Genomic DNA, 12,620 nt, shown 5'->3' on the forward strand with positions numbered 1-12,620 from the left:
CAGTTACACAATTAACTAAATAACTAAGTTTGATAGGTTGTTGGGCCTAGTTAGTATTTGTAAGACCAACTAATTTGTATATAACCATCAAATTCACTAGGTAAGAATCATACTTTCTTTTAAAAAAATCTAAACTCTTTTGTAAAACCTTAGGTACTAAAATAGTCTTTGTTAGTTAGGAAATGGCTAAGAATTCGAGTAATGTCTAAAATAATCATCATATTAACACAAAGCTCATATGGTATTAAAATATCAGGTACATAATAGTTTTACACATGGTCTGTCCTAGCAGAGAAGTATGATAAGAATCAATAAAAATACTACTATAAGCAACATTTTTCTTATTTAAGTGACCAACTTCACTACTAAAACAAAAATGCAAGAGGAAAAATAAACTTATTATTTAATATGGAAGTTCTACCCTTGGACTCAGCAACATATTTTTCATCATTCAAGAAATGGATAGTCAGTATAACCAACAACCGGATCAGAAGTGTAGAATGTCTCCCTATTATACTTGTTGAGAGGAGCATCAAGTGCAAATCTCTTTGGCAAATCTGGATTAGCTAAGAACAAACGACCATAAACAACAAGATCTGTCTTGTTTGCAGCAACAGCATTGTTTCCATCTTGTCTGTCATAACCTCCTGCAACTATGAAAGTGCCATTGAAAGCCTTTCTCATTGGCACCAAACTGTGAGGACTATTATCATCCACTTCACAAGCAGATTTAATTCTCGGTTCCACTATGTGACAGTAAAGAATATTATACTTATTGAGAGCATTAATCATATAAAGTCCTAATTCTTTAGGACTAGAGTCTCCGCATTCTGAATGTTCTGCAAAAGGTGATAATCTTATTCCAACTTTATCTGCCCCTATTTCATTCACAGCAGCTTCAACAATTTCCAAAGCAAATCGACAACGATTCTCAATGGATCCACCATACTCATCTGTTCTATCATTCACTTCATCTTTCATGAATTGTTCAATTAAATAACCATGAGCCGCATGTATTTCAATCCCATCGAAACCTACCATTTACATCAAATTGAGCATGTTAAATAGTCCAGTTTCTGAAAAATAATACTGTACTATGATTAAGGCATTTTTCTATTTTGAAGAAATTTGTAAGGATATAAATGAAGTTACCAGCTTCGATAGCATTTCTTGCAGCAAGTCTGAAGTCATTGACAATATTAGGAATTTCGTCGGTGCTTAGCCTTCTCGGTGGAGTGAATTGTTGGGCATGACTGCTTGTGAGTGACTTATCTGAAGAAGATATCGGTGTTTGCCCATTAGGCTGATAACCTGTCAAATAACAAGGAACATAAACATGCATTGAGAGAGTATGAAAAATAAACTAGTGATATTAGTTATCAGTTATCAAATAGATACGTTATGCATACATGAATTTGAAACCCTTCCAACATGCCAAATCTGACAGATAATGACACCGCCTTTCGCATGAACAGCATCTACAATAGGTTTCCATGCTTCCACTTGTTCCTTTGTCCAAATACCCGGAGTGTTTGGATAGCCTTGAGCCGTGTCTGAGACACCAGTAGCTTCTGTTATGAGAAGACCACCTTGAGATGCTCTCTGAGAGTAATAGAGAGTAGCATGAGGTTGAGGAACGTTGTTGAATGATCTTGTTCTAGTGAGTGGTGCCAAAACAACTCTGAAAAAAATGAAGCAAGTGAAAATGGTTAGTTACTAGTTAACATTGAAATGGAAAGTGAAGTAACATTGAAATTGTTGGTTACTATGAATAAACCTGTGGGAAAGATTGAAGTTTCCCATCTTGTATGGTGTAACAAGAGGAATAGGATCAGAAGCAGCCATTTCGACTTTTTTGATACCCATAAGTTAAATTATTGTTATGGAACAAAATGTGGAACTGAATTTGAATAGAGTTGGTTGGGTTTATATGTATTTATAGTATGTCTTAAAATGGTGGACTGTGAATCGCACACCTTTTTGGTTCTCCTGATGTGTGACATTGCGTTGGTGTTGTTGCCCTTTTTGATTTGTTTAGTTTAATAAGGTGGTAGTACATGGCTTATTGGTTGGAGAAAAGGGTTTAGTATATTACATCAACATCAGCACAGCACAGAGTATATACTATGTGTTTTCCTTAACGGTTAATATTTGTTTGTTAATTCGGTAAATTATACTATATTTAGCTTCTATTTACATTTCGATTATTTAATTTTAACTTAGTCATTTTGGTCATTTTCTATTATCTCTTTGATAGTTATTGGTTGTATCTGTTGAACTAAATTGTATTTATTCACTCATGTCGAGATAATAACCATGTGGTTGAGGAAAATATTTATTCCAGATGCAAATAAACTTAATTAATACTAGGGTTATATAGACAAAACCTCATGTAATATTAGCGAGTTTTGATTTTAGCCTCTGTAAAAAAAAAATGGATTTCCCCTTGTAATGTTAAGATTCCGTCCGTAAGGCCCCTGAGCATACTATTTCATCAAAAATTCCTTCCCCTTGTAATGTTAAGATTCCGTCAGTAAGGCCCCGAGCACACCATTTCATCAAAGATTCCTTCTCACCTTGAATAGTTATTTATTCAACAAAAACATACATTGAATGATTATTTATTCAACAAAAGCATACATTGAATGGTTATTTTCTAACTCTATATACAACTAATAACAGTTGTTTACACTACTACATGCATCATATCCCGCCCCTTGAAATCTTCCCTGTCCTCAAGGAAAAGCTGTAACATCAAAATAGGGAAACCGTAGCTTGATTTTGTATAGTAACTCCCAAGTAGTCTCTTTCATAGCCTCCCCTTTCCATTGAACCAAAACCTCAGTAACTGCCCTATTATGTCTCTGAATCGAGCGCCTCTTCAAAATCTTAAATGGCTCCTTAGAATCATTCAAACTTCCTCACTCTTCAGGAAGTGCAACCACGGGAATGTTCGCATCAGGACACGGTTTCAAGAGAGATACATGGAACGTAGGATGAATCCTCGAATTAGCTGGGAGAATCAAGGTGTATGCAACTTTTCCCACCCTATGTAGCACCTGATAAGGACCATAAAACCGAGGAGAAAGCTTTTCGGAAGCACGATATTGAGCAGAAGATTGTCTATAGGGATATAACTTTAGGAAAACTTAATCTCCTTTGAATTCCCTATCACTATGATGTTTATCAGCCTGCCGCTTCATACGTGCTTGAGCCCGACCCAAGTTACCTTGTAATTTCTGGATCATTTCCTCCCTTACAATGAAACTTCGATCTACTGCCTCCAACTTGGTACTTCGAGGGCAATAAGGAAGATGGGGGGGGGGGGGGGGGGGTGCTTGACCATACACAATCTCATAAGGGGTAGCTTGAATAGTAGAATGATAAGTGGTATTGTACCACCACTCAGCCAAAGGTAACCAATTGACCCATTCTTTAGGCCGCTGCCAATGTTCTAAGCAACGGTTCAAGATTTCACTTTGGCTATTCGATTGAGGGTGGTAGGTTGTTGTTAAGCTCTGGGAAATGGCCAATTGACCAAGTTAAGAACCCCAAAATTTACTTGTAACTTGCATCTAGGGCAAGTCTCACATTGCTGAATGAACTTTAGGTTCATCTTACGTGGGATTACGGAGGAGTGGTTTCTTCCTTCCTCGGAGAAGTGGTTTCCTCCCCCAGAACATGATCAAAACAATTGGTCTCTTATCACCCTTGTGTTGCCATGTATGACCCAAGGTGAATGAGTGACAATATATTCGGGTCGGGCAACCCAAAGTTGCGATTGGGCGTCCGTCCAACTTTGTTTTTGTAATGAGCCACCTATTTTAGGTGGGGTCTTTGTCTGGCCAAAATGCTATATCATTTGATCCTTTGGCATACTTGGTGGTGGCTTGCAATAGTAGCTAAGGGTAGGATTAGGCATATTTTTTATGAGTGGTTTAAAAACCCGTTAGGTAATTTTTCGATTGATTGTACTTGAATTACAATAATTGAAAGTAACTGAGTAAAGTTTTAATTTAAGGATTTTGTAGTTTCATCATGATGAATTAATAATCAAACTCACATGTCAGAATTTAGAGATTTTCAAAGTAAATCAATAACAATGTGAGTTCTTGTTCAATAATCAGAAAACTACATTGATTTATTAACTTGTTTTAAATCTTCTGTATGATTAGTATAAAGTGTTGAGGATCAAAACTCTGTCAAATATGCTAATTTTGGGTACTGAATTGAACTTTAATAGTTGGGGAATAATAGTACGTGATGATTTGAATAAAGTAGCTATGAATTTGAGTAATGTCTAAAATAATCTTCATATTAACACAAAGTATCATGATGATTTGAATATAATAATACATTGGATTTACACTTTGTGTCCTAGCAGACAAGTATCAGAAAAATCAATAAAAAAAAACTCCTAGAAGTAACAAGTTTCTTATTTAAGTGCCCAACTTCAATAAAAATCAATGTGCAACAGGAAAAAATCTTATTTAGTATAAAAGTTCCATCATTGGATTCTGCAGCATGTGTTTCATCATTCAAGAAAAGGGTAGTCAGTATAACCAACAACTGGATCAGGAATGTAGAATGTTTCCCTGTTGTATTTGTTTAGAGGAGCATCAAGTGCAAATCTCTTTGGCAAATCTGGATTTGCTAAAAACAATCGACCATAAACAACAAGATCTGCCCTGTTTTCAGCAATAGCATTGATTCCGTCTTGTCTGTCATAACCTCCTGCAACCATGAAAGTGCCATTGAAAGCCTTTCTCATTGGCACCAAGCTATAAGGGCTTTCAACCGTTTCAATGGCAGATTTTATTCTTGGTTCCACCATGTGACAGTAGAGAATATTATATTTATTGAGGGCATTAACCATATAAAGTCCCAATGCATTAGGGTCAGAGTCTGTGCTTTCTGCATATTCTGCAAAAGGTGATAATCTAATTCCAACTTTTTCCGCTCCTATCTCATTCACAACAGCTTCAACAACTTCCAAGGCAAATCGACAACGATTCTCAAGGGATCCACCATATTCATCTGTTCTGTCATTCACTTTATCTTTCATGAATTGTTCAAGTAGGTAGCCATGAGCCCCATGGATTTCAACACCATCAAATCCTGCAATTAGCTTCACATTGAACATGTTAGGTGATTTTCAATATGTCCTAGTTCGCTCAAAAGCAAAAAATAGTTCTGTTTGGAAAATATTATTGTACTATGATTGGATAATTTTGAAAAGATGAGTTAAGTTACCAGCTTCAATAGCATTTCTTGCAGCAAGTCTGAAGTCATTGACAATATGAGGAATTTCATCTGTCCTCAGTCGTCTCGGGGCCGTGAATTGTTTGACATCATTGCTTGTGAGTGACTTGTCAGTAGAAGATATTGGCGCTTGTCCATTAGGTTGATAAGCTGTAAGCATAACAATGTAGCAACGAGTAAGTATTCTATTTGCATAAATGTGTATATGCATTATTTAAAAAAATTGAAAGTAGTTACTTCTTAATAACACTCAATAATAACAGCACCTAACTCAAATCATCATCGTTTTAGTTTATTAGGTAAGAAAATAGATACATACTTGAATTTGAAACCCTTCCAACATGCCAAATCTGTAAGAAAAAGACACTGCCTTTAGCATGAACAGCATCTACAATTGGTTTCCATGCTTCCACCTGCTCTTTTGTCCAAACACCTGGCGTGCGTGGATAGCCTTGAGCAGTATCAGACACACCAGTAGCTTCAGCAATGAGAAGACCACCTTGAGATGCTCTCTGAGCGTAATAATTGATAGCAATGGGTTGAGGAACATTGTTGTACGATCTCATTCTAGTGAGTGGTGCCAAAACAACTCTGAAAATAAAGCAATTGAAAATAAAAGGTTAGCAGTAACATAGCATTGAAATTGAAATGGTAGTTACCATTACCAACCTGTGAGAAAGATTGAATTTTCCCATCTGGTAAGGTGTGAGAAGAGGAATTGGATCAATAGTGGTAGCAGCCATTATAGATTAGTGAAGTTGATTACTAAGAATTGATAAGTAACAAAATATGGAATTGAATTGGAAGAGAGTTGTTCTTGTGGTGTGTTAAAGTTCTAGAAAGTTCATTTTTCATTCACAAAATCTAATATTCCACGTTACGTATATGTGACGTGTGCAATTGTGTTAAGTCTTAAACTGTTGAAAATATCGTTTTCATATTTTTCACATTGAAGAGGCGATAGTGTCTGTACTTCTCCAGTAAAGCGTCCAGGTTCGTTAATTTGGAGTTGCAAAATTGTGCCGGTGTCCCCTCTGTCTCAAGAAAAACGTTTGTTACTTAATGTTCTTTCTTATATAAAAATAATAAATGTTGACTCTTGGTGTGTTTGTAAATTGTATAGACTATTGATTGATAGAAATTGATTTTGAGTGAATTTAATTTGGTAGAATTGATTTAAGGTAAATTTTTTGGTACCGAGTGTTCACTTTGACTTAAATTAATTGAGCTTAAAAAAATTGATTTATGTTTAAATATAAATAAAAGTAATTGTCATTAATTAATATTGTTTAGATAATTTCAACAAAATTGATTTTAAATTATCAATCGTTAGTTGGTTCGGTGGTAATTAATGCGGAACTTGGTAGGGAGGACCACAGTTTGATTCTTGCAACTGCGATCGAGAGGGGGTGGAACCATTTGATGTCAGATCTGACCCCAAAAATAAATTCTAATGCAAATCAAAAAGGAAAGAAGTAATTGATGAAAATTAAAAGAATATATATATATATATATATATATATATATATATATATATATATATATATAAAATTTAGATTTTATTGTCTTTTTCTTTAGTTCTTTGTCTATTTTTTTATTCCGCTATGTTATAAAATATTTTTAAACTCTGATTTCTTAAATAATTTTATTTTTAAACCATCAATATTCACCTCTCTTGTGCATAAAGTCACATGTCCAAAAATGACATTAGAATTCAACTCCTATTTAAAGACAGATCATCTTAGGGAAAAGATGATTTCCATCACTTCTTCTAATCAAAAGACTTTTCTAAACACACATTTACTGTTTAATGGTGATAAATTTGACTCATGAACAACTAGAATTAAAGTTTTTATTTAAAGTATTAATCTTGAGTTATGGGAAACAATAATTAATGGTTCGTTTATCTCTACTCACTATGGTAATGGTCAAAGAGTAGATAAATCTGATTTCCTTTGAATCGAAGAAGACAAGAGAAAGTTTGAATTAGATTTTAAAGGTAAAACCTTTGGACAAAACATATGTACAATTCTTTAGGTGTGGTTCTTACTATTTTCCAATAAAAATATGACAAATAACTTAAATATCATTTAGTGAGTGAAAATAGGAGAAATTTGCATACGTCTAAGAGGAAATTATAAACTTGTCATATTTTCATTAGAAAATAGTAAGAACCACACCTAAAGAATTGTACCTAAGTTTTGTCCAAAAACTTTTTGGTTATGTCTTTAAGTAAAAACCAACTTTTTATGTTCTTAAATGTAATTCTGCCAAGGAAATGTGAGACACTCTTGAAATAATCTATATAGTTTCTTCAAGTATCGAACAAGAGGGAATGAACACACAAGGAAAATAAGTTGAAACACTATATGAATGTGAATGTTATCTTGACGGATGGTGTTCAACCATTAGAAATCTTAGAAGTCATGTTAGAACCTCTTTGTATCTAACAAATATCCAATAATTAATAGTTAAAATTAGAAATTTGATTCAATCCTTAAATCGAGAGACAAAAAAAGTTTGCAATTTTCAAGAAAAATCTAAGAAGGAGGAAATCGTCGGGAAACTCAATGAGTTTCTTCAACTATTGAAAGATAACGGGAAAAACTCAACGAACCTTGAAGGATCATCATCTGATATTGGAGAAACTTCATCAACAATATTTGCTTCATTCAATGAAGATGAATAAGCTTCATCAAGTGAAATCTATGAGAAAAAAATGAGGAAGAAGTCTTGACAAACAATTTCTTTAGAGACTCAACGTCAAGTAGAACTCTTGGAAAATCAACCTTTGTTAGAAGCTTCAAAGATCCTTCATCCGACGAAGAAGAAGAACACATTTACTTGAAAGCTTTAGATGAAGAAGATGGTCCCGAGGTAACAACTCTCTCAAACAATAAATTATTTAAATTAAATGTTAAGTTAATTAAGAAACATGATAAAATTGAAAATAGTAACTTAGATCTTAAATATCACATCGATTTTCTAGAGAATAACAATAAAAAGTTAAGATATGAGATTCTTACGATTAGAAACCAAGCTAGTAAATGAGAAACTTGTTTTTCGATGAAAAATAAAGTGAAAGCATTGCATCAAATCACATTTAGTTAGATAATATGTAAAAGGACATTTGATTATAGTTGCGCTAATGGTAGTTTAGTCAATTTATGTTTTATTATGAAAATTTCTTTGGCTACCTCCCAACCTTCTAGCCCACCTCTGGTGAAAACCCCAAACTACCCCTGACTTCGGAAATGCATTTCCGAAATGCAAGAAAAAGGTGTTTTCGTAGATGCATCTCCGAAAGCGCCTTTTTTTTTTGAAAAAATTGTCTTATTTCGGAAGTTCATTTCCGAAAACAGCATTTCGGAAGTTCATTTCCGAAATACTGCGCGTTTTGCAGATTAAGCAAAACAGCCCCCCTCCCCCAATTCATTTACCCTAATCTTCTTCCAAACTCAACCCCAAAGAGATTTTTCTGCAAACCACTTCCAAGCTACATCAAAGGCTCCATCTACTTGCTCTACTACATTCAAAAGTCCTCCAATTTATTCAATCGGTAAGCATTTTGATTTTAAGATCTATGATTAAAATTTATATTAGGGTGTTTACAAATAGCAAAAAATGTATTAGGTTAGGTTTGTACTGATATTTAGGATGTTTAGAATGTGTAGATGGGCGAGGGTACCTCCTCATCTGGATCTAGGAGTAGGCTGGCTCGGGTATCTTCTTCCCGCCAGCGAGAGGAGGAGGAGGAGGTGGCTGTGCCATACCACGAGGCGGAGGGGGTACCGGATGTTGACCCTCCACCCGGGGAGGAGGATGAGCAGGAGGACAGCTACCCGGGAGGGCCCATTGACACTTCCGTGCTGATATCCTACCGCGACCACGTCGCTCGGCGGATCTGGGAGGGAGAGGTATTTTTTATAATTTGTCCGACTACATTATTTAACCGTTTATAATTTAGACGTTTATTCAATATTTTATTAATCGTCTATTCAGCTGCTGGTACATGTATGTGGTAGGCGCTGCGATCTTTGTTGACAAGAGTGCGAGGTACGTCGACATGACCTACCTCCGCTACTTCATGGACTTGACCACCGTTCACCAGTGGAACTAGGGGGCAGCTACTCTGGCATACCTATACCAGAAGCTGAATGAGGCCTCCAACTGGAGGACGAGGCAGTTGACCGGATCCTGCACACTACTCACGGTACATTTCATTTTAATTGTTCCGTATTTATTTATGTTTCGTATTTACTTATGTTTCGTATTTATTTATGTTTCAGAGCTGGAACATCTCCTACTTCTCCCGCATCCACGACTTCCACATCGATCCTGCGTACGTTGACGCCATGCCCAGGGCCGCCAGATACGTTCTCCAGAGGGGGAACAATGCGGTGGGACCATACCGTGGGTACTTGGACCGCACGATGCACGACGACGCCACCTGGAGGCCGTTCAGCGACTACACTCAGATTGTCCCCTTTGACGGCATATCTCTATATTCTGGCTGGTTGGCATGCGGGACTACCATCATGGTCCGGTATCTCCCTGAGCGGTGCATGCGGCAGTTCGGATTTGTGCAGATGATACCCATGTCACCCTTTGAGGCTGCTCCCGACACAGTGACCAGAGTGCAGCTCACTGCCATGTTTGACGATTGGAAGCATCATGTGGTACCGGAGGAGTACAGTCGCATGCGGGTCACCCAGGAATGGCACAGCGTGGAGGGGTACGTCACATGGTTCTATCGGGTGTCACATCCTCTACTGACACCCGACGCTCCCGGTGCTCCTAGGCCAGCACACAAGGAGATGCTGGAGAACCAGCAGGCCGAGGATGACCACGCCATTGATCTCCTGCCGATCTACCAGCGGATAGAGATGCTTGGGTGGGACGCGTTGGATCGAGGTGTCGTTCATCAGGGCGGTCCAGAGGCAGTCGCCGTGATGGAGATGATCGTCACTGATGCGGGCCGTGCGGCGGCATACAGGCGGCAGAGGAGGGCCCAGGGTGAGAGGGTTAGGCATACTCAGTAGTGGTCGGGTTTATTTTTTTTTTGTTTTCGGATTGTATCTTTCGTACACTATTATTATTTGGATTTGGATCGGATCGGTTTGTATATATCACTTTTCTTATCATATTAGTATATTAGTATTTTCTGTTTATATATCGATTATTTTATTTGCCGTCTATCTTTAATTCCAAAATCATAAAAAAAAACACAGTTTCTGCATAATTCGGAAGTTCATTTCCGAAACCCCCCAAAATCTAAAAAAAGGTGTTTTCGGAAGTTCATCTCCGAAAACACCCCCCATTTGGTGTTTTCAGAGATGAACTTCTGAAGTCTGAGAAAATTTTTTTAAACAAATTACTTCGGAAGTTCATTTCCGAAGCAGGGGTAAACTGGGTTTTTCGCTGGGGGTAACCCCATAGGGCGTGAGTAAAGAAAAAACCTTTATTATATATTCTCTTTATAACTCTTATTTTTATAAGTTATGGAATTCATATTATTGTAATCCTAATCTCTTTCTCTTTTTCCTACTTTAATATCTCTATTAACAATTTAAATAAAATAAAATTTATAAAATCAATTTATTTAAAATCAATTTTTTATCACCTCAAAAATAAACACGCATGGCTATTACTATTTTTTTATTTATTTTTAAAGTATCAAGGTACATTATAGTTTTACACACTCTGTTCTACTTCTACACAATGTGTTAGAAGCATGAGAAGAATTCACCAAAAAATAAAATACTACTATAAGCAACAAATTTCTTAGGTAAGTGGCAAACTTCACTACAAAAACAAAAGTGCCAGACGAAAAAAGCTTATTTAATATGGAAGTTCCACTCTTAGGTTCCACAACATGAGTTTCTTCATTCAAGAAAAGAGTAGTCAGTATAACCAATAACTGGATCAGAAATGTAGAATGTCTTCCTATTGTAATCATTGAGAGGGGCATCAAGTGCAAATCTCTTTGGCAAATCTGGATTAGCTAAGAACAAACGACCATAAACAACAAGATCTGCCCTATTTTCAGCAATAGCATTGATCCCATCTTGTCTGTCATAAGCTCCTGCAACCATGAAAGTTCCATTGAAAGCCTTTCTCATTGGCACCAGGCTATGAGGGCTTTCAACTGGTTCCATGGAATGTTTTAGTCTTGGTTCCACCATGTGGCAGTACAGAATATTGTATTTGTTGAGAGCATTAGCCATATAAAGTCCCAAGGCATTGGGATTGGAGTCTCCACTTTCCATATATTCAGTAAATGGTGATAATCTTATTCCAACTCTTTCTCCTCCTATCTCATTTGCAATAGCTTCAACAACTTCCAATGTAAACCGACAACGGTTTTCAAGGGATCCACCATATTTATCTGTTCTGTCATTCACGGAATCTTTCATGAATTGTTCGAATAAATAGCCATGAGCTCCATGGATTTCAATCCCATCAAAACCTGTAATTTGCATCACATTGGGCATTTTAGGTGATTTGAAAAAATGTCATAGTTCTACGATTCAAGCATTATTCAAATTTGGATAAATTTGTAGAGATGAGTTAAGTTACCAGCTTCAATAGCATTTCTTGCGGCAAGTTTGAAGTCATTGACAATATCAGGAATTTCATCTGTCCTTAATCGTCTTGGAGGTGTGAATTTTTGAAAAGCAGTGTTTGTGAGTAACTTATCTGTAGAAGATATTGGGGCTTGTCCATTCGGCTGACAACCTGTTAGATTAACAAGAAAGGAACATTAACAAAAGAATATAATTTGAAGAAAATAACAAACATGGCCTATATTTATGCAAAGAAAATATGGATTAACTGAAACCTAATGAGTAAGGAAAATAGATACACACTTGAATTTGAAGCCCTTCCAACATGCCAAAGTTGACAGAAAAAGACACTGCCTTTAGCATGGACAGCATCGACAATAGGTTTCCATGCCTCCACTTGTTCTTTAGTCCAAAGACCCGGTGTATGTGGTAATCCTTGAGCCGTGTCAGAGACACCGGTAGCTTCAGCTATGAGAAGACCACCTTTAGTTGCTCTCTGAGTGTAATATAGAATAGCATGAGGTTGAGGAACATTGTTGTATGATCTCATCCTAGTGAGTGGTGCCATAACAACTCTGAAATGAAGCAATTGGAAATAACAGTCTAATTAGCAATAGCAAAGCACTGAAATTGAAATAACAATGAAGACTGTAATGGTAGTTAAGTACCAACCAACCTGTGAGAGAGATTGAAATTGCCCATTTTATAAGGTGTAAGAAGAGGAATTGGATCAGCAGTACTATCAGAACCCATTATTGATAACTAAGTCTATAACAACTGTTAAGGCAGAAT

General features: G+C 36.5%; 3 protein-coding genes and 1 non-coding gene across 4 annotated transcripts; 1 reads left to right on the forward strand and 3 right to left on the reverse strand.

Moving 5' to 3' along the window:
• Positions 1 to 204: 204 nt before the first annotated feature.
• Positions 205 to 1,935, reverse strand: LOC131647133 (putative 12-oxophytodienoate reductase 11). Its single transcript, XM_058917047.1, has 4 exons — positions 1,778 to 1,935; positions 1,410 to 1,681; positions 1,153 to 1,311; positions 205 to 1,034 (listed from the first exon to the last, which is right to left on the reverse strand). The coding sequence occupies exons 1-4, from the start codon at positions 1,864 to 1,866 to the stop codon at positions 448 to 450; spliced, it is 1,107 nt and encodes a 368-aa protein (XP_058773030.1). The 5' UTR covers positions 1,867 to 1,935; the 3' UTR covers positions 205 to 447.
• Positions 1,936 to 4,030: 2,095 nt separating this feature from the next.
• Positions 4,031 to 4,129, forward strand: LOC131654450 (small nucleolar RNA R64/Z200 family). The gene has a single exon (XR_009299487.1). It is a non-coding gene; the product is annotated as a small nucleolar RNA R64/Z200 family (small nucleolar RNA).
• Positions 4,130 to 4,389: 260 nt separating this feature from the next.
• LOC131647134 (putative 12-oxophytodienoate reductase 11) lies at positions 4,390 to 6,279 on the reverse strand. The gene is made up of 4 exons (XM_058917048.1): positions 5,932 to 6,279; positions 5,582 to 5,853; positions 5,254 to 5,412; positions 4,390 to 5,118 (listed from the first exon to the last, which is right to left on the reverse strand). Exons 1-4 carry the CDS (start codon positions 6,003 to 6,005, stop codon positions 4,535 to 4,537), a joined length of 1,089 nt encoding a protein of 362 aa, XP_058773031.1. The 5' UTR covers positions 6,006 to 6,279; the 3' UTR covers positions 4,390 to 4,534.
• A 4,612-nt stretch (positions 6,280 to 10,891) lies between these two features.
• On the reverse strand, positions 10,892 to 12,620 carry LOC131647135 (putative 12-oxophytodienoate reductase-like protein 1). The gene is made up of 4 exons (XM_058917049.1): positions 12,505 to 12,620; positions 12,132 to 12,403; positions 11,842 to 12,000; positions 10,892 to 11,731 (listed from the first exon to the last, which is right to left on the reverse strand). The coding sequence occupies exons 1-4, from the start codon at positions 12,579 to 12,581 to the stop codon at positions 11,148 to 11,150; spliced, it is 1,092 nt and encodes a 363-aa protein (XP_058773032.1). The 5' UTR covers positions 12,582 to 12,620; the 3' UTR covers positions 10,892 to 11,147.

Source organism: Vicia villosa, linkage group LG2, assembly GCF_029867415.1.
Source record: "Vicia villosa cultivar HV-30 ecotype Madison, WI linkage group LG2, Vvil1.0, whole genome shotgun sequence".
NCBI lineage: Eukaryota > Viridiplantae > Streptophyta > Magnoliopsida > Fabales > Fabaceae > Vicia > Vicia villosa.

Coding starts and splice junctions, on each gene's coding strand:
- LOC131647133 (XM_058917047.1), bottom strand. CDS start 1,866: ATGGGTATCAAAAAAGTCGAAATGGCTGCTTCTGATCCTATTCCTCTT. Junction 1,682..1,777: donor AACTTCAATCTTTCCCACAG/GTTTATTCATAG, acceptor CATTTTTTTCAG/AGTTGTTTTGGCACCACTCA. Junction 1,035..1,152: donor AAGAAATGCTATCGAAGCTG/GTAACTTCATTT, acceptor TGTAAATGGTAG/GTTTCGATGGGATTGAAATA.
- LOC131647135 (XM_058917049.1), bottom strand. CDS start 12,581: ATGGGTTCTGATAGTACTGCTGATCCAATTCCTCTTCTTACACCTTAT. Junction 12,404..12,504: donor AATTTCAATCTCTCTCACAG/GTTGGTTGGTAC, acceptor GCTTCATTTCAG/AGTTGTTATGGCACCACTCA. Junction 11,732..11,841: donor AAGAAATGCTATTGAAGCTG/GTAACTTAACTC, acceptor TGCAAATTACAG/GTTTTGATGGGATTGAAATC.
- LOC131647134 (XM_058917048.1), bottom strand. CDS start 6,005: ATGGCTGCTACCACTATTGATCCAATTCCTCTTCTCACACCTTACCAG. Junction 5,854..5,931: donor AAATTCAATCTTTCTCACAG/GTTGGTAATGGT, acceptor CTTTATTTTCAG/AGTTGTTTTGGCACCACTCA. Junction 5,413..5,581: donor TGGAAGGGTTTCAAATTCAA/GTATGTATCTAT, acceptor TTATGCTTACAG/CTTATCAACCTAATGGACAA.